At 40.8% G+C, this 21,481-nt stretch overlaps 2 protein-coding genes across 3 annotated transcripts in view; both read left to right on the forward strand.

The window, feature by feature from the left end:
- The first annotated feature begins 1,961 nt into the window (after positions 1–1,961).
- On the forward strand, positions 1,962–6,986 carry DCAF4L1 (DDB1 and CUL4 associated factor 4 like 1). Its single transcript, XM_033214103.1, has one exon. It carries the CDS (start codon positions 2,289–2,291, stop codon positions 3,477–3,479), a length of 1,191 nt encoding a protein of 396 aa, XP_033069994.1. The 5' UTR covers positions 1,962–2,288; the 3' UTR covers positions 3,480–6,986.
- A 4,068-nt stretch (positions 6,987–11,054) lies between these two features.
- The window catches only part of SLC30A9 (solute carrier family 30 member 9), a 106,871-nt gene continuing 96,444 nt past the window's right edge, over positions 11,055–21,481 (forward strand). For both annotated transcript variants that reach the window (XM_033214100.1, XM_033214102.1), the window contains exon 1: positions 11,055–11,340. In XM_033214100.1, the coding sequence (XP_033069991.1) occupies positions 11,229–11,340 (112 nt within the window). In that variant the 5' untranslated portion in view covers positions 11,055–11,228. The remainder of the gene's footprint in view (positions 11,341–21,481) is intronic.

Consider the following 21,481-nt stretch of genomic DNA (forward strand, 5'->3'; position numbering starts at 1 on the left):
TAGCATAGACAAAGACGTGTAATCAATATGATTGAGAATCTCACCTCAAGAGGCATAAGCATGAAAGTCTCATCATTTCTACACTTGGTATTTTGTCAGATTTCATTGCTTCTAAGTATCAGCCTCCTTAGTTATTAAAACTTTCATTCCAGGTATTGAGATTAGGTCCTATTCATTTAAAATATTAGTTTCATATTTATTTCAAAAACTTCTTCCGTGCCTTCTAGAGCAGACTAGACCTGTAGTTCCAATTCTCTTTACATGCAACCCTCTTTTCCATGTGTCTGCTCTTCCAATGGTGGGATCAGGAGGCTTAAGAAGGAAAACAGGCAATGCCTTAAATGTCTGACTGCCGCCATGTTGCTATGTGCTTTCTGTAGATCATTGTTAGTGAGAATGCATGGGGTTCCTAACAGCCCCACTGATAACTCAATATCAAGCAGTCCTCTATGCTTTGATAGCCCTTTGCAAGACTTCTGGCATCTGTCAGCTGATTCCCATTTGGCAGTGGTGAAACGCATTCTTCTGATACATAGAAATGCCTTGTCCCATGTTATTCCATGGCAAGTGTGTTGGCCTCAATCTCATGTGCTCTCTGAGATCCCAGCTCTGGGGCCTGTAGATTCCGACAGGATCCATAGTCCAGATATCACCGGATTTCTCTGTAGTTCCAACCAACTCTCCCCAATCCTCCAAAATTCCTGGAAATTCACAGCGTAGGGGCAGTCAGCAAGCTTTGTGGCAGAGGAAACATCCAGATGGGGACTGGAGCCATCAGTCTCCTCTTGGAAGACACTCCAAAACTTTACTAGTATCGTGTAATAGGTACAAATGTCCTGAACAGAACACGAAAGATACCATTAATGAAACAAATTGACAGTTTGGACAAATTCATAATTTATTTACTTATTTTTCTTTCTTTTTGAGACAAGGTCTTATTCTGTCTCCTGGCTTCGCTGGAGTGCAGTGGGGTGATCACTGCAGCCTCAACCTTCTGGGCTCAGGTGATTTTCCCTCCCAGCCTCCTAGGCTCAAGTGATTTTCCTTCCCATCTCCTGAGTAGCTGGGTCTACAGGTGTGCACCATGCCCTGCTAATTTTTGTATATTTATTTATTTATTTATTGAGACAGAGCTGGAATGCAGTGGCGCAATCTCGGCTCACTGCAAGCTCCGCCTCCCTGGTTCACGCCATTCTCCTGCCTCAGCCTCCCGACTAGTTGGGACTACAGGCGCCCGCCACCAGTCCCCCCTAATTTTTTGTATTTTTAGTGGAGACGGGATTTCACCGTGTTAGCCAGGATGGTCTTGATCTCCTGACCTCGTGATCCACCTGCCTCGGCCTCCCAAAGTGCTGGGATTATAGGCGTGAGCCACTGCGCCCGTCCTAATTTTTGTACTTTTTCAGAGACAAAATTTCACCACGCCGCCCAGTCTGGTCTCTAACTGTATTTTAAAAATACAGGCGGCCGGGCGCGGTGGCTCAGCCTGTAATCCCAGCACTTTAGGAGGCTGAGGCGAGCGGATCACGAGGTCAGGAGATTGAGACCATCCTACCTAATATGGTGAAACCCCGTCTCTACTAAAAATATAAACACATTAACCAGGCATGGTGGCGGGCACCTGTAGTCCCAGCCACTCGGGAGGCTGAGGCAGGAGAATGGCGTGAATGCGGAAGGCGGAACTTGCAGTGAGCCGAGATCGTGCCACTGTACTCCAGCCTGGGTGACACAGCGAGACTCCATCTTAAAATAAAAAATAAAAAATTAAGAAATACAGGCAGGGTGCGGTGGGCTCATGCTTATAATCCCAGCACTTTGGGAGGCTGAGGCGGACAGGCTGCTCGAGCTCAAGTTCCAGACCAGCATCGGCAACGCAAGGAGACCTCATCTTTACAAAAAAATTAGCCAGGCGTGGTGTCTTGAACCCATAGTCCCAGCTACGTAGGGCAGAAGTAGGAGAATCACTTGATCCCAGGAGTTCCAGGCTGCAGTGAGTCGTGGTCGGGCCACTGGACTCCAGCCTGGGTGAAAGAGCAAGACCCTGTCTCAAAAAGAGAAAGGAAAAAATTTAACATCAAGAACTTTCATCAAGACGCCACTGAGAGAATACGATAACCCACAGAGTAGGAAAAGAGATTTGCAATACACATCTGCAACAAAGGACTTGCTCCCAGAATACGGAGGATAAAAATTAGCAACACTTCCGTTCACGCCTGGACGGAACTTCCTGTCACGGAGAAGAACATCCTGCAGAATTTCCTGTCACGAGCAACAGCCCGCAGGAAGAAATGGAGGCTGAAAGGCTGCGACTCCTCGAGGAAGAGGCCAAGCAGAAAAAGGTAGCCAGAATGGGATTTAATGCATCTTCCATGCTCCGAAAAAGCCAGCTAGGTTTCCTCAACGTCACCAGTTACTCCCGTTTAGCCAACGAGCTGCGTGTGAGCTGCATGGAGAGGAAAAATATCGAGATTCGGAGCTTGGATCCCTCCTCTTTGGCGACCGACCGATTTAACTTCATTCTGGCGAGTACCAACAGCGACCAGCTCTTCGTAGTGAACCAGGTTGAAGTCGAAGGCTCCAAGTACGGCATTATCAGCCTGCGAACTCTGAAGATCCCTTCATTCCATGTGTACGTGCTCAGAAACCTCTACGTCCCCAACCGGAAGGTGAAGTCCCTGTGCTGGGCCTCGCTGAACCAGTTGGACTCTCACATTCTGCTGTGCTTCGAGGGAATTACAGATGCTCCAAGCTGTGCGGTGCTGCTCCCAGCGTCGCGATTCTTAAGTGTTCACACAAGAGTAAACCAGCCTGGCATGCTCTGCAGTTTCCAGATCCCTGAGGCCTGGTCCTGTGCCTGGTCCCTCAACACCCGGGCATATCACTGCTTTAGTGCAGGCTTGTCTCAGCAGGTCCTGTTGACCAACGTGGCGACGGGACACCAGCAGTCATTTAGTGCCAGCAGTGATGTCTTGGCCCAGCAGTTTGCTAGTACGGCTCCTTTGCTGTTTAATGGCTGTCGCTCCGGGGAGATCTTTGCCATTGATCTGCGTTGTAGAAATCGAGGCAGGGGGTGCAGGGCCACTCGCCTGTTCCATGACTCTGCAGTGACTTCTGTGCAAATCCTCCAAGAAGAGCAATGCCTGATGGCGTCAGACATGACTGGAAAGATCAAGCTGTGGGATCTGAGGGCCACTAAATGTATAAGGCAGTACGAAGGTCACGTGAATGAGTCCGCCTATCTGCCCCTGCATGTGCACGAGGAAGAGGGAATCGTGGTGGCAGTGGGCCAGGACTGCTACACGAGAATCTGGAGCCTCCATGATGCCCACCTGCTCAGAACCATCCCTTCCCCGTACTCTGCCTCCGAGGACGACATTCCCAGCGTGGCCTTCGCTTCTCGGCTCGGGGGCAACCGGGGAGCAGCACCAGGGCTGCTTATGGCTGTCCGGCAGGACCTTTATTGTTTCCCCTTCAGCTAAATCTGCAGGTTGCAGCGCGGCCGAATGTGGATTTGACTTAAGGAAGTTAAGAGTATGTTATTACCGTTTCTGTGAGAGCATTTTAAGAGACGTGATATATATAGATCCCATCCATCCGGCTGCCAGGGGTAAGGTGTTAAGAGTTTTATGTGGAGACTTTTCTGTAAAGTTATTTCAGTTAAACTGTGGACTTAACTTGAAAGTCCTTTTCATAAAAGATACCTATTTTCTCTTGTTGAATGCCTTAGAACAGTTAACCACCTCCCCCACCCTTTTTTTTTTAAATAAGACTTTTCTAAGGACTGAAGATTGGCAAAAACTAAAATAAATTAAAGCAGCTTCTTTCACTAGTAGCCCTTTAGAGAAGCATAATGATGGTACTGGTAAGACTGACTAGTCATACAGGGTCCCAGGCATCTGTGCTTGAGGAAGCCAGTGGGAGTGGAGACAAGGGAGAGGTAATTTCTTGGAGTCTCTACAGAAATATTTAAGGCTGCAGTTTGGAATCATTAAATTTCTCAAACTCAATAGGAGATCCCTTAAGATTCTCCTTTTATTATTGTCCATAGGCATTGGAAGGAAAGAGGGATCTTCTTAAATACGGGAAGTTTTAAAGAGTCCTTACTGTGCTTTTGTTGAGGTACCTTTCAGAATGTAAGGTGCAGCAGCTCCGGTTTCTATTATGGTGACTTGAAGTTCAGATTCAAGGAATTGGCTTTGACTTTTTGTAATCTAGGAGCAGCAGTTTGTGAGAGGTTTATTAAAAATGTTAAAGAGCCTGTTTTTCTACCAAGGAAGGAAGAAAAAAACATGTAATAATGTTAGCTGCTACTTCTTAATAGCCAAAGCCTGGAAATGATCTGAATTTCCAAAATGCTAAAATTCGTGCTATAATCATACAATTGGATACTGCATAATAATAGAAAATAAGGCACACTTGCCATGTGAAACAGTATGGACCAATCTCAACATGGTGATTGAAATTAGGTAGCAATGAGTACAAACTGTATGGTTCAATTCTAAAGTACAAAAGCAGTAAAAACTTGTCTATGGTGATTAACGGTAGAATAATAGGTACCTCTGTAGAAAGAAAGGATTTTTTTTTCTTTTTAGGATGCTTGAGAAGTGACATGGGGAAGCTTTAGGAATGCTGAGTTTTCTTTATCTTGACACTTGATAAATACATAATTCATATAGCTATATGCTTCACATTTTTATAGTTTACTGTATATATGTTATTCTTCAAAAAATAAAAATAAGAAAGCAATTAGGACACTATTGTAGTTAGTCAGGCAAGGGACAGTGATCCCTTGGACCTGCATGTGAGAAGTAGAAATGATCAGAAGTGATTGTATTGGAAGATCATTCGAAGGTAGTATTATTGGTAAGACTTGCTGATGAGAGTAAACTAGAAAGTGAAAGAATAAAGGATGGCAGCAATTTTTTTTGTTTTTTTGTTTTTTTGGAGACGGAGTCTCGCTCTGTCGCCCAGGCTGGAGTGCAGTGGTGCGATCTCGGCTCACTGCAAGCTCTGAGGATGGCAGGTTTTTTTGTTAACTTTAGAACTGGTAGATGATGATGTTATTTACTAACCTAGGGAGGATGAGGAGAAAAAAACTTTAGGTGAAGGGAATGATGCTGAGTTTTAGACATCTACTAAACCTCCAATTGGAGATACAAAGTATTCTGTAGATCTGTGGTCATGTCACGGCTGGTATTACAAATTTGGTGACTTCAATACATAGAATTAAAGTAGATGGGATAGATGTGCTTTATATGACCTAGATGAGGTTAATAATGTAATTACATATTGATAGAAGATGAGTAGATCAATACAGAAGATATGGGGAGTGTGGTTAGGCACAGATTTTTGGAATCCTTTCAGTCAGTTTTTGATACTAACTTGATATGTGACATGAGAAATTGTGTAAGCTTTACTTCTTGTTGTTTCTTCAGTGTAAAATGTCTTAGACAATAAAACTAAATGATAAAGTAGATACAGGGTTAAAGGATATATACGTTGTCCCTTTTACATTGTAAGCATTCAAAATAAAACAAAAAAATTAAACAATGAAAAAAAGACATTGTAATTATTCAGTAAGAACTAGCTGCAGGTATATATATATACACACACATACATATGTCTGATAGTGATATGTCATTTCTTTGGCAATTGACAAAAAATGACTACATAACTTGATAAACTGTTTTTCCTCATTTGCAAAGAAAACAAATGCAGAAAAATAAAAGAAAGAAATCAGTACAAAAAGCACAGATACCTAAAAGAAAGGTAGGCAGTAGTCTTGAATAGGAGAAAAAGAGGAGATCCAAATGGCTAATATACATTTGAAAAGGCATCCAGCTTCATTTATTGTCAAGGAAATGCAAATTAAAATGACAGTGCCACACCACTTTCACTATAATGGTTAAAATAAAATAGATCAGGTGGAGTGACATTGGGAGTTAAAAAAAGAGAAGCAAATGTTGGTGCAGTTGTGAGCAAATAGAACTTTCATATACTATTGAGAGTGTATACTGGTACAAGCACTTGGAAAAGTTAGTAGTTGCTAAAGCTAGGAGTTTGCATACTCTATGACCCAGTAATTTCAGTCCTAGGAATATATTCATCAGAAATGCATACCTGTGTCCACCATAATTTGTTAATAGCCCCAACTGGAAACTACCCAAATGTTCATTTATAGTAGAATGGATAAATAGTGGGATATTAACACAATGGAATCCTTTTTGCAGTAAGAATGAACATAGCAGTATGGACAAATCCCACAAACGTAATGTTGAAATAAAGATGCCAAACACAAAAGAGCACATATTGTACAATTAATGCACATAAAGTCCCTAAACAGACAAAATTAATCTATGTTCTTAGAAGCAGGATTAATGGTATACTTGCAGGGTAGAAGAATAGTGACCAGAAGAGGATTCTAGGAAGCTAGCAATGCTGATGTCATGCCAGACCCCTGGTGACTCCAGTAGGAATGGCACTGTGTCGGAGAGGCCAAAGAAGACGTATAGACAGTGAACAAGACTTGGGTTTATTGGGGGAACTTATATATAGGGATGGTCCAGTGGTGGTAGGCTGAACGGAAGAACCACTACTGTTTGTAAAAAGCATGCAGTTTATATAGCATTTTCGTTTAGCACACTCCACCTAGCAACCTCCATTTAACCCAAAGCAAAGGACCTTGATCCCCTGTATTGCCTGTATTGTAAGGGATGCGCTGGGGGTTCAGATGTCCTGCATAGATAAGGGGTGAAACTCAGGGTTAGTCACTCCTGATTCGTTAATTTGTGATTCTGAGCACACACTCATTTTAGATCACAGGGTCATTCTCAGAGTATGGTTGTTACTGCTGTCAGGTGCATCTGCTGTATAGTGGGGTAGTGGCTACACAGTTTTTGTTCACTAGTGATAATTCTTACAGCTGTGCCTTTATGTGTTTTCTTCTGTGTATTAGACTTCAATAAAAAGTTAAATTTTAAAAAACCTAGTAAGACTTTCTCTTGCTGCCTCCACCTGTGGCTTTGGGGAAATAATTGACTCTTCACAAATGTTACCCTCTCTTAAAGTATTACATCTCCATGCTCTGTCTCAGCTTAATTCCTCAAGGATAAAGGTTACCAAACAGTCAGTCTCTTGTTTCCAGGAGTATTTAATAACTCAATTATTCCAGCTGTAATCTGAATCTTGTTCACTACCCTCTGAGGAAAAGGTGTGTGTGCATGTGTGTATATGTAATTTTTTCTTCACCACACCAGGTAAATTGCAGGAGCTTTTACTGGAGAAGCTAAGAAGTGTTGAATGAGAGCTACGATCCAGGAATACAGTTATCATTGGAGAAATCATTCTCCTTTTCTTGGATGAAAGTGGCAAAGAGTGAACCTAAGTTTAATGGTAGTGGAATACTAAATGGCTGTTTGACAAGATAATTGTGATAAAAAAAATCCCACAAGTAATTTCATAGGATAATGTCAGAGGGAACACCTGTAAGAACAAGCCACTCCTTCCTTCTCTACAGTGCTCACTCAGCCATGTAAATTGATTTGGAGTTAGAGGACCTGAGTCTGATTCCATCTTCTATGACATTTTTGCTAAGTGAACTGTGGAAAAACCTTTCACCTCTCTGAAAAATGGAGATGAGGATTAGCAACCTGGTCAGAAACCATATCAACTGCATGTTTCATTTCTTTTGCATTTTTGCGTTTACAGGCCAAATGTGTCTGTGCAGACCCTTATTGCTTCTGACCATTGTTGTATAGGAGAGAGAGGGTTTGACCAGATAATTCTTTTTACCCATGTATAAGCCACTTTTGTTTTGTCTTCTGTTTTGTTTTTTTTGTTTGGTACAGATGGGATCTCATCGTGTTGCCCAGGCTGGTCTTAAACTTCTGGCCTCTTGCCTTAGCCTCCCAAAGTGCTGGCATTTACAGGCATGAGCCACCAACACCTGGCTATAAGCCATTTTCTTTCTTGTTTTTTTTTTTTTTTTTTTTTCCCCGAAACAGAGTCTCACTTTGTCGCCCACCTTGGAGTGCAGTGGTATAATCTCAGCTCACTGCAACCCCCGTGTGCTGGGTTCAAGTGATTCTTGTGCCTCAGCCTCCTGAGTAGCTGGGATTACAGGTGTGCGCCGCTACGCTCAGTTGATTTTTGTATTTTTAGTAGAGAAAAAGTTTTGCCATGTTGGCCAGACTGGGCCATTTTCTTATTGAAGTGTTCAGGTGGGCAAGCTCCCTCCTTCCCCACTCCTAGAGGCAAAGAAAAAAATCCCCAAAACATGATGACAACAAATATGTGTGTGTTCAAAATTAAACTTGTGTTCTTGGTAAGCCTCATGATAGAGCCACTTACTTTATTTTGTAATGGATTATCTAAGTCAGTTTTCCAGATAACCAGCCAAGTTTATCTCAAGATCAGAATTATTTTCTCAAAGCTATAGACAGGATGAAACCAAGGAATAGTAGTCAGCTCAATTGCACAAGCAAATTTCTGAAAGATGCTAGAACTTCTTCAGAGTTAATGGAAAACCTTGCAGGAATCATGGTATATGGTAATAATCAAATGACACTTCACTCCTTTCCTACTTCTATTTCTATCTGACTTAATAAAGTTCCCTATATTTAGGCATCTATTTATATCATGAATCCTCATGAAACTCAGACAATTTTACACCACGTTGATCACATAAAATGATGTAAAAAATATCTGGGGAAATTCTCTTTTAACGTACATCCCAGAAAAAAAAAAAAAAAATAGAAACACCACATTTTCATTCCAGTCTTTTGAGAAGACCTCACATTTTCTTCCAAAGGCAAGTACCCACTGACTTAGAAAGAGTGGTGTTTAAGAGCAAGATCTTTGTGCCTTGGTTTCTCCATCTATCTATAACTTATTTAAGGTATTATGAATCAGACAGTGTACATAGAGGGCCTGGCAATTAGTAAATGATTAATATTACTACCGTTGCTATTACTGTTTTAAATTATCAATATGTTCGTTTATAAATTTGCTGCCTCTTCCAACAGAAAATAAGCCCTATGATACTAGAATCTTACCTGTTTTGTATAGGCAACGCTGAATGTGTCTCAAATGGAGCATAAAAGCAAAGTCTCTTGGTAAGGATGGGATTTAGGGTCAAAGGAAATTCCCCTGAGGAACTCTAAAACTGACATTATCTTAAGTTTTAGCACTTGGGGAAGTTTCAAAGACTTTCCAAAAGGATAAGTTTATCATGATATGTAGGTATAAATACCAAGACAACTGCAGAGTTATTTTAATCCAAGTCTGTTAAGGCTTTATTATGTGACACAGCAATGTGAAGGTTAAACAAGGTAACACAGAATGATACACTTTGTTCTTCAAACTTATTTGGCAAATCAAGGGTACTGGTGGTTTATAACAAATAGTAGTGTCTAAGTCAAGTTACACCTCAACTATACCAGGAAAAAGAAGGACAGGAAAAAAATTAACACATGGTGAAATTTTACTGTGCACCAACATTATATTTTACACATCAGGTGGGCCGTTATGGAAATTAAGAACTCTGCACAAAATGTATTTTTTAAAAAAAGTTTTGTATCACAAAAGAAACATTTTCTTCCAAAAAATGATTAGAACATACAGGTAAACAAAAATAATCCTATCATACAAATTAAAAATAAAACCTGAGAAGTTCTGATCAGGCTTGCCTAAAATGACAGTTGAAACCAGAGCCATTTTAAGAATCCAAAATATGAGATTAGTTTTGTTCAAAAATAATTATCCATAAAAGTTAATAGATGTCTGCATACAGTTACCATAAAATAAGAGGTAAGCTTTTATGTATTTTTACTTCATAATGTTGAATTTCTATTAAAATCTATTACAAGAAAGGGAAAGTAACTTTCCAGTAATATTCAGACTTTTTAGTAATACTGAGCCTACATTTATGGGACATCTTTTTATAATGTTTGTCCACTGAATATTTTAAGTTATGTTTGTCATAGGAAATTAAATTTGCTTACCATTTTTATGATAATTTCTTCACTTTCCTCATTTGGTTATACTTAATTAGTATAAAAGACTTGTTGTTTTTTTAAAATTAAGGACATACTAAATTTCCCCCTGAGATAGTTATTTTGCAGTAATATAGATAAGCGACTCAGATTAACTTTAAAACAAACCACCATACATTCCACTCAATTTATTTTTGCCAGGCATTGTTTTAGCCTCTTTATACAGCCATGTACAAAATAGACAAGATTACAGCATCATGATGCTTATTTTCTATTCTAGGACACAAAATAGACAAAAAACAAAAACAAAAATAAAAAACACACATAATCTCAAATAGTGATAAGCATTTTGAAGAAAATTATATAGGACAGCGGGGTAGAGAATGACCAGGCCTACCATAGCTAGGGTGGTCAAGGAAGGCCTCTCTCGAGTTTGAGGTAAGAGCTGAATGAGCATGGCAGAGAGAAACAGTTAACGTGGATACTTTCTTTCTTTCTCCCTGGGACCAGACTGTTTCGAAGTCTCCATACCTCCGTTTACCCTAACATGTCATGAACATATAAAACCTCTTATTATGTTACAGGCAAAAATCTGAGGTTCACAGATTAGTAGGGCAAGTAGCTGATTCCGAAGTGTGTATTTGCCTTTATGATACTGGATACACACTGGTGTTAACAAGGAGAACGATGTACGTAGCAGAGGTTCGGAGATTACTGGACATGTTGGCTCCAACTTGAGTTTATCCTGGCAGGCTCTAGGTAGAGAGGCTCAGAAAACCTGCGTCCATCCTTCCCATCTTTCCTCTCATTTCCGAAACCATGGTCCCGGCTTCGAGTCCAGAAAAAAGGAATAAGTAGACAGAACTCCCAAAGGACAGCTTTCCTGGCTGACCAAGATGTAAACAGTTTACGTGATGATTTCCAAGCAAGCGCAAAAGTACAGGTGCAAAAGAAGACGGCGGACACCTAACTTCCCCTGCGGCCACGCCCTCCCCTCTTTGGGGGTCTGGGTCCCTGGGAGGGAAGGCCTCCTTATTGGTGTTCAACGCGTTACGTCACTTCCGCTGCTTCACGGCAGGCGTCGCTAAATGACGCCGCCGTTTCCGCGTTACTGAGGCAGCCTGTGGCGGCGAAGATATCAGTGTTCGCTGATGTACGGTCTATGGAGTCAGTCGGTGTCGGTGGCGGCGCAGAGGCAGGAGGCGGTGTCCGAGTAGGGGCCTCTGCCCCGCCAGGATGTTACCGGGCTTGGCCGCCGCCGTCGCGGCCCACAGATGTAGCTGGTCCTCCTTGTGCCGGCTCCGTCTGCGATGCAGGGCGGCGGCCCGTGGCCCCAGCGACCGCCAGGGTGAGTGTCCCGCGCTGGCCGCTGGCTCCGTAGAAGCCGAATTGGAGGGCCAGGATGGGTTCGGCGCCTCGCCTGGGGCAGGTCCCCCGCTTGCCTTTCGCCAACCTCAGAACCTTCCTTTCCGGCCTCCGCCTTTCCAGTTCACCCTGCGCAGCCCGCGGGTGTCCTGACAGGTCTCCCTGACTCTGATGCCTCCTGCAGCCCTAGCATGCCCCCCGCGGGAATTTGTGGGCATCTCGCGGGCCGGATTGAACCTCTGAAGCCTACTGCTTTTTACCAAAGAAAATGTTACGTGAGCATCGCGGTGTCCCGCGGTGACTCACCTCCGCGGTTGGATATGCGGACTCCGCAAAGTTCCAGGGTCTTGGGAGCTTTCCAGCGCACCTTCATTTATTTAATCCTAGGTTGAGATTTTCTTGGCCTGTTCTTTTTCTTATACTCCCAACTTATTTTCTTAAATTTTCTAAAAGGAAGGAGCAGTGCTACTCAATACGGATCTTTCGGAAGAAGTACGAAAGTATCCGACGATCATTGAATGAACCCAGTTTGGGGCCGAAAAACAAAGGAACTCTTCAGTTTGGCTGAGCAGTCTTTTTGGTGAAAAGGTGTCAGTTGTAACCCAGAAAAAAAGGTGGTTGAAGAGAATTTTCATCTCTTTCAACATTCTTTTCTGACTCAAATTTAAATGGTTTAAGAGTTTCCAAAATAACATTGAACTTCGAATCAGGCTTACCTTCGTTTTTGCCGTAGCTTGACACACATTGCTTGACACTGAGAACTGATAGGAACTCTGAGGGACAAGACAGAACTAAGTCCACCCTTAATCTAATCCCTCCATTCTTAGGATGCAGAGAGTATTTACCGAAACATTCATGTTTGAAGCCATGCGTGGTGGTGCGCTCCTGTAGTCCAGCTACTGGGGAGGCTGAGGCAGGCAGATCTTTTGAGCCCAGTATTCTAGGCTAGCCTGGGCAATATAGTGAGACCTGTCTCTAAAAACATATCATGTTTGAAAAAACCCGTAGCATGTTTGTGACCTCCTGAAAGAAGTTGGAAATTGCAGTCATTCGAGATTTTATGTAATATAAGCTATAATAACTGTGCTGTGCATATAAATTAGAATATATTCATATCTTTTATTTGCAATAAATGTAAAAGCTGACTCTTAAAATTTCAAACGGATAAATTTTAACAGCACTATTCCCAGGGTTTTTTGGTAGTGATTGAAAAGTTTAACTGTTGAGTTTTTCCATATTGGCAATATATTGCCAGGTTCTCTTGTGGACAAAATGAATCGTCGGCTGGGTGCAGTGGCTCATGCTTGTAATCCTCAGGAGGATTGTAAACCTTAGCACGCTGAGGTGGGTGGATCGCTTCAGCCCAGGAGTTCAGACCAGCCCGGGCAACATGGCAAAACCGCCTCTCTACAGAAAATTAGCCTGGTTTGGTGACACGTGCCTGTAATCCTAGCCTGTACTCAGGAGGCAGAGGTGGGAGGATCGCTTGAGCCCAGGAAGTTGAGGCTGCAGTGAGCCTTAAGCATGCCTGTGCACTCTAGCCTGGGTGACAGAGTGAGACCCTGTCTCAAAAAAAAAAAAAAAAGAAAGAAAAATAAAAATGAATAATCTCCAGAATCCCCAAGTAAGTTTTTAGCACAGTTGTTTCTATTGACCAAGCAATTTTGGCATTTTACACTGAAATTACAGTGGCTGTTAAATTTAGTCTAAACTGCCCTTTAAGTGTTGACAAAAAGGAGTAGAAACAGTGTCATTTGTAATCCCTCTTCTGTGTAGCCGTCATCATGTTGAAAATTATGTATTATTTGTCTCATCTGTCTGTGAAACACAGATAATTATTACCTATCTTAGTGGTCAAAATGACTTTGCAAAGTTGTTTGGAATGTTTATTACTACAAAAAATTAAAATGTTTTTTCACACTTAAAAATGCTTAGTAGGTTTTTAAAAATAACTTTGTGAAGCATTTCTTAAAAGGGCAACCATTATTATGGCAAAATTTAAAAATCATTTAGAAAAAGTACTATTTAAATTGGATGCATGTGAGAAGACTATTTGAAGAACTTTTGGAGAAAGAAAATCTAAAAACAGATGTTTTTATTTGTCTAGAAGTAAGGTTTAGTTTATGCTTCTAAAATGCCTGTGGCTGGGAAAAACTTATAAAGCATAAGGAGAGGAGGAAACCTTGAGGGATTGCTTGAATACTTAAAAATGAGAAATGCCTTTAAAGGCAAAATAGAAACTGTCTAAAAGAAATATGAGAGCCCTGTTTGTAATTTTGAGTTGTCTGATAGCCATATTAAAAAAAATTAAAGATTAATTTTAATATATTCTAGAATTAATTTCAATAATGAAATTAATATATTTAATAAAATTAAAATTTAATACTATTTTATCAAGTATATTCAAAATATTTCAACATGTAATCAATATCAAAATTATTGAAGTATTTTACATCGTCTTTTTGTACTGTCTTTAAAACCCAGTGAGGTTTTTTTTTTTTTAATTCTTTTTTTTTTGGCTTTTTTTTTTAATTATACTTTAAGTTCTAGGGTACATGTGCACAACGTGCAGGTTTGTTACATATGTATACATGTGCCATGTTGTTGTGCTGCACCCTCAACTCGTTATTTACATTAGGTATATCCCCCAATGCCATCCCTTCCCTCTCCTCCCACCCCATGACAGGCCCCGGTGTGTCATGTTCCCCTTCCTGTGTCCAAGTGATCTCATTGTTCAATTCCCACCTATGAGTGAGAACATGCAGTGTTTGGTTTTCTGTTCTTGTGATAGTTTGCTGAGAATGATGGTTTCCAGCTTCATCCATGTCCCTACAAAGGATATGAACTCATCCTTTCTTATGGCTGCATAGTATTCCATGGTGTATATGTGCCATATTTTCTTAATCCAGTCTGTCATTGATGGACATTTGAAAACCCAGTGAGTGTTTTACACTTACAGCACATCACAGTTCAGACTAACCACATTGTAAGTGCTCAGTAAACAGTGACTACTCAATTAGATAGTGTAGAGTTAGTATCTTTAAGTTATAAAGAATTTTTACAAACCAGTATACATTCCAGTAGGAAAATGGACAAAGGAATTGAATACGAAGTTCATAAAGTTGTTCAAGTGGTCAATAAAAATGCAAAAATGTTCCATACTTACTAAAAAACAGAGACTTTAAAGGGTTTTACTTCTCACTGCCTATCTCATTTTTGCCGAATTTTTCATAATGATAATACCCCATGTTGAGGGTGTGGGAAAACAGGAACTCTCTTAACTACTGACTGAAAACTTAAAAGGTTTATGCCCTCTGACCTAACAGTTTTTACTCAAAAGGATTTACTTTAAAGAAATAATCAGGCCGGGCGCGGTGGCTCAAGCCTGTAATCCCAGCACTTTGGGAGGCCGAGACGGGCGGATCACGAGGTCAGGAGATCGAGACCATCCTGGCTAACACGGTGAAACCCCGTCTCTACTAAAAAATACAAAAAACTAGCCGGGCGACGTGGCGGGCTCCTGTAGTCCCAGCTACTTGGGAGGCTGAGGCAGGAGAATGGCGTAAACCCAGGAGGCGGGGCTTGCAGTGAGCCGAGATCCGGCCACTGCACTCCAGCCTGGGCGGCAGAGCGAGACTCCGTCTCAAAAAAAAAAAAAAAAAAAAGAAATAATCAGATACATATTAAAATGTTTGCAGAAGTTTATTATAGTAATAAATTGGTAGTTTATAGTTATGGAGAGTTGGAAACTGAAATATATTATGATACATTTATTATGGGCTGGTGATATTTACAACCATTTTTTAAAAACTTATAATTCAGGGCCGGGTATGGTGGCTCATTCCTGTAATCCCAGCACTTTGGGAGGCCGAGGTGGGTGGATCACCTGAGGTCAGGAGTTCGAGACCAGCCTGGCCAACATGGTGAAACCCCATCTCTACCAAAAATTTAAAAATTAGCTGGGCGTGGTGGCGGGCACCTGTAATCCCAGCTACTTGGGAGACTGAGGCAGGAGAATCACTTGAACCCAGGAGGCGGAGGTTGCCGTGAGCTGAGATTGCGCCACTGCACTCCAGCCTGGGTGACAAGAGTGAAACTCCATCTCAAAAAATAAAAATAAAAAAAGAGGTTATAATTCAGAATAATAGTGACATGGAAAGTACTCTTGTGTTATTAGGTAAAAACTGTAGAAAAATACAGTAAAAATATATACTGTGATATTAACAGTGAGTTTTCATGTCTAAAATTTTTTTAATTTGTGTTTTACAAATGATCTACAGTAGACATATACTTCTAAAGAATAAAAATGTTACTTAGTTTCTGTAGTAAGTATATCCTTTTTTGTAAAAAGTTCTTTGGGTTAGGATAGAGCACATATTTCTTTTTTTCATGTATTTACAGGTGGCCTCATTTGGCAAACATTTGAGAGAGGAAGACACTTAAGTATACTAGATGAACACTGAAATTAATAAAAGTCTAATTTTTAAATAGAAAATAGAAATCAAACATACTCTGTTATTATTGTCTCTAATCTGCTGGTATTTATTTATTTTTATTTATTTATTTTTATTATACTTTAAGTTCTAGGGTACATGTGCATAATGTGCAGGTTTGTTACATATGTATACTTGTGCCATGTTGGTGTGCATAAGAAAAGTAGACTGAGACTTTAACTTTTATCCCCAGCAGAGGTCCCTCCTCCTCCTCAAACTCTTTAGATAACTGAGAGCATTGACAGTTATAAAAGACCAGCATGGCCAACATGGTAAAAGCTCATCTCTACTGAAAATACAAAAATTAGCTGGGCATGGTGGTGGGCACCTGTAATGACAGCTACTTGGGAGGCTGAGGCAGGAGAATTGCTTGAACCCAGGAGGCGGAGGCTGCAGTAAGCCGAGGTCGCGCTGTTGCACTCCAGCCTGGGCAACAAGAGCAAAACTCCGTCTCAAAAAAAAAAAAAAAAAAAAAGCAAACAAACAAACAGACCATTTGGGCAGGCCGACAGAATGATTCTATGCAGATCAAGTTCATTATAGAATTTATTGTACTTAAGTATAAAATGAAGCTAACTGTAGTATGTGCCTCCTAGAGTTGTTGTGAATGAGAATCAGCATTGGATGCCAGGCGTTATCATTGCTAATAGTGTAGTGCTGAACAAGGTAGTTGGTTTCCACCTTTCTTCCACCAGAAGTAAATATATTTAAAGTGCCACAGAAGAGACAGGCAGGATGATGGGCTAGAAAGTAGCCAGGACAGGCTAGTTCATTAGATAACATGGCCTGGGACTCCAACTTTTCTGAGGCGATGACTGAGTCTAGGCATGAAAAATGAAAATGAGCAAGCCATGTGAAGGTCTGGGAGAAAGAGCAATTTGGGAAGAGTAAAGAGGAACTGTAAAGATCAGACTAGTATGTATATATGTATGTATTTTTGAGAAAGGGTCTTGCTCTGTCACCCAGGCTAGAGTGCACTGGCACGATCACAGCTCACTGCAGCCTTGACTGCCCGGGCTCCAGTGATCCTCCCACGTCAGCTTTCTGAGTAGCTGGGACCACAGGCTAACGCTACCATGCCCAGCTAATTTTTGTATTTTTGTTACAGACTGGGTTTCACCATGTTACCCAGGCTGGTCTCGAACTCCTGAGCTCAAGCATTCCACCCATCTCGGCCTCCCAAAGTGCTGGGATTACAGGTGTGAGTCACTGCGACTGGCCCAGACAAATAGTTTTAAGGAGCAGAAAGAAACCTGTTGTGTCTAGGGTATGGTGGGGTGGTATGAAAATAAAATTGAGTTTTTTCATTTTTTGGTTTTTTTTGAGATGGAGTTTCGCTCTTGTTGCCCAAGCTGGAGTGCAGTGGCGGATCTCGGCTCACTGCAACCTCCGCCTCCTGGGTTCAAGCGATTCTCCTGCCTCAGCCTCCCGAGTAGCTGGGATTACAGGTGTTAGCCACCATGCCTGGCTGATTTTTGTATTTTTAGTAGAGACGGGATTTCACCATGTTGGTCAGGTTGGTCTTGAACTCCTGACTTCAGGTGATCTGTCTGCCTTGGCCTCCCAAAGTCCTGGGATTACAGGCATGAGCCACTGCACCTGGTGGAAATTTGAGTATTTTAAGCCATAGGCTTAGAAAAAGAGGAGTGTTTTTAAAATATCACTCTTGTCCAGGCATGGTGGCTCATGCCTGTAATCCCAGCAAAATTTGGGAGGCCAAGGTAGGTAGATCACTTGAGTTCAGGAGTTTGGGGCAACATGGCAAAATCCCATCTCTACAAAAAAAAAAAAAAATTTAGCCAGGTAGGGTGGCATGCACCTGTGGTCCCAGCTACTCAGGAGGCTGAGGTGGGAAGACCACCTGAGGCCGGGGAGGTTGAGGCTGCAGTGAACCATGATTGCACCACTGCCCCAGCCTGGGTGACAGAGCGACACCCTGTCTCAGAAAAACACAGCTGGATGTGGTGGCTCACACCTGTAATCCCAGCACTTTGGGAGGCCAAGGAGGGTGGATCACCTGAGGTTAGGAGTTCAAGACCAGTCTGGCCCACATGGTGAAACCCCATCTCTGCTAAAAATACAAAAATTAGTCAGGCGTGGTGGCACATGCCTGTAATCCCAGCTACTTGGGAGGCTGAGGTGGGAGAATCGCTTGAATTCGGGAGGTAGAGGTTGCAGTGAGTTGAGATCATGCCACTACACTCCAGCCTGGATGACGGAGTGAGATGCTATCTCAAAAATAAATAAATAAAAATGGAAAAAAAAATAGAATTAAGCAAGGCAGTAGAGATGTATGTCAAGATGCAGTCCAGGAAGTTGTCGTCATCTATTGTTTCCTAACTCAAAAAGAGATTCTCTGTTTTTTACTCTGGTCTGGAGAAAAGTTACATCAGCAGTGATCTTCTAGACTGAGCTACTCCATCCAGATCACACTTTTGCTTGCTACGTGATTAAGGATAAAAAGGATTTTCCTTTAGTTTTGGCTAGCTGAAAGGATTAAAGTAAACCAGAGATAGTCAATCTGTTAATGGTAGACTATATTACAAATTGTGATGATGATATTAATAAGACCTTGATGAAGTTTCAGATGATTTAGCAATTGATATATTCTTAGTTTTTTTTTTATTATTATGGGCATTTTTTTAAATACAGGAAAGTATAAGGTATAAAGTAAAAACTATACATAATCCAGATATTTCACCACATTTTTAGTAGTTGAAATCATACTGTACAAGTCTCCTGCTTTTTTTCATGCAACATTATAGCATGAGTGTTTTTCCTTGTTATTAAAAGTTTTTAATGAATACATAATAAAAGTATAGGGACCTGCAGTAACTTAATCATTGTTCTATTAGGGAACATTTGAGTTGTTTCTGTTTTTTCCTGCGATGAATAATACTATGAGAAACAATTTTTGTGTTCTATATTATGTATTTTAAATTCATACTTAATAACTTCTTTAAAAGGTTATATAACCTCTTAGTAACCTCTTTAACAGCTGTTTAGCTTTCATATATCACTGCCTTAGAAATTTTGGAAAATAATTACTGAAATAGTCTCTTAAGTAAGGAGATTGAAATCTGGAAGACAGGCTGCAAGCTCGACTTTGTCTCTGAAGTTAGCCGGAAATAAACTCACATTGCAAGAAATCTTTCTGTTTATTTTTGTTGTTGTTGCGGAAGCAACACATACAGTAGACTGAGTTGTCAGTTTGTGTGAGAGAAAAGGAGTGTCTTTTTGTTGTTATTCGTAGCCTAAAAATGATGATCAGATTTTCTCTGGAAGCCAGAGTAAGTGGTAGGTGACAAACCAGATTGGATAGAGAGGACAAGTAGTGATCACTGGCAGTGGCTGTTAGGTCATTAGCTACAAAGGCCATGAGAATAAAATAAACACAGAGAAGTGTGGCTGTTCTGAATAGACTGATGATAGGATACCAGTAGCTCTGCAATCTTGAAGACATAGCCCTTATTTACACAGTTCTGGTCCAGGCCAGTAGAATAGTAAGTGCCAGGGTAAAGACCTTCATATGTAGGTTGTTTAGAAGTTACCTTGAAAAAAGAGTATCAGTGGTGGGTAATGTTTTTCACTCTGTCTCTCTGCTTACTAGAATTAATGAATTCAGTAATTCTTTTTTTGTTTTGTTTTGAGATGGAGTCTTACACTGTCTCCCGGGCTGGAATAGAATGGCATGATCTTGGCTCACTGCAACCTCCGCCTCCCGGGTTCAAGCAATTCTCCTGCCTCAGCCTTCTGCATAGCTGGGATTATAGGCGCCCACCACCACATCTGGCTTATTTTTTGTATTTTTAGTAGAGATGGGGTTTCACTATGTTGGCCAGGCTGATCTGAAACTCCTGACCTTGTGATACACCCACCTTGGCCTCCTAAAGTGCTGGGATTACAGGCGTGAGCCACTGCACCCTGCGGAATTTAGTAATTCTTTAACCAGTGGTTGTGTTTCTATTGCTATGTGTTAGGTATTATATTTGTTTTATTGAGTTAAATGTGCTCCAGTATAGTTGTTATAATATACAGTGTTAAAGGTGGTAAATGTGTGTGCCATTTTCTGTCTCGTATTAATGCCAGATGTGTACTTCTAAAGTTGCTAATACCTGAATTTCTACTGGTGTTAAAAATTAAGGACTTTTCAAAACAGCCAGCAAGAAAACTTTCAAAGATTATGAGGATAGTGTCAAAAGCACTTGGGAGTGAATCAATTTTAAGAGACCTCTACTGGCCCAAAATAGAACAGTTTGAGCATTAGTCAGGATGATGACTAAACTAGATTGAAAAATGCCAAGTAATGTTTAAATTTATGAAGTTTTAATGATATACACACAAATTAAAAATGTGTCACTATTACAGGACCTTGGGTAATTAATGTATTATTTTGAGAACTGGTAAATAAAGGGAAAGAAGTATTTAGTCTGACTTTCCTATATGAACTACTTTTCTGAATAACCAATAAATGACGGATATTTTCTCTTTGTAGAAGTATTCTGAGTAGTAAATGAAGGAGTAATAAAATTAGTATTGTTTTGTAACCACCTAATGAATAAATGATTCTAGGCATTGAAGAACAGTAGACATTATCATCCCAAATAAATCAACCAGTTACTGTGTGGTTCCTGATAAAAAAAACTCATCACCACTTAACAAAGTAGTGTTGACCTAATAAAAAGAGCCTGAAGTTAGATAAAGCCTTTACAGCCATTGATTTATAGAACATATAGAAGAATGGGCTAAACAATACCATAGGAATTCAGTCAGCAAAATTCAGCCTGGGAAATCACCAGGACAAAAATTCAGGACAAACAACCTGGCTTTTTCAACATAAAAATTGCAGTTAAACAGGACAAAACAAAACAAAACAAAGCAGACATTCTGTAGCTTAAAAGAGACTTAGGCCGGGCGCGGTGGCTCAAGCCTGTAATCCCAGCACTTTGGGAGGCCGAGACGGGTGGATCACGAGGTCAGGAGATCGAGACCATCCTGGCTAACACGGTGAAACCCCGTCTCTACTAAAAAATACAAAAAGCTAGCTGGGTGAGGTGGCAGGCTCCTGTAGTCCCAGCTACTCGGGAGGCTGAGGCGGGAGAATGGCGTGAACCCGGGAGGCGGAGCTTGCAGTGAGCTGAGATCCGGCCACTGCACTCCAGTCCGGGCGACAGAGCGAGACTCCGTCTCAAAAAAAAAAAAAGAGACTTAAAAGACATCTCAATTAGTCCCAATATGTAAACTTTGTCTGAATCTATTCACGTAGAAACTGGAAAAAAATTATAACATTTGTAACAACTGGAAATTTGAAATTGAGAATATTTGATGATATTAAGGATTTTTTAAAAATTTCTGCTAATGGTGTTATGGTTCTTTTAAAGTTTTTGTCTCTTATAAATACATACTGAAATATTTATGGATGAAATTATGTCTGAGATTTGCTTCAAATTAATATTGGTGCAGGTAGAGATGAGATGAAATTGACCATGAGTTGATCATTGTTGAAAGTAGGCAATGAGTACGTGGCAGTTTATTGTGCTGGTTTTTCTGCCTTTGCATATGTTTGAGATTTTCTGTAACGTTTTAGAAACAAAGGAGAACGTTGCAAAAAATCTAGCATCAAGTCATGGA

The sequence above is a fragment of the Trachypithecus francoisi genome, unplaced genomic scaffold (assembly GCF_009764315.1).
Source record: "Trachypithecus francoisi isolate TF-2019V2 unplaced genomic scaffold, Tfra_2.0 Lachesis_group1, whole genome shotgun sequence".
Classification (NCBI taxonomy): Eukaryota; Metazoa; Chordata; class Mammalia; order Primates; family Cercopithecidae; genus Trachypithecus; species Trachypithecus francoisi.

Coding starts and splice junctions, on each gene's coding strand:
- DCAF4L1 (XM_033214103.1), top strand. CDS start 2,289: ATGGAGGCTGAAAGGCTGCGACTCCTCGAGGAAGAGGCCAAGCAGAAA.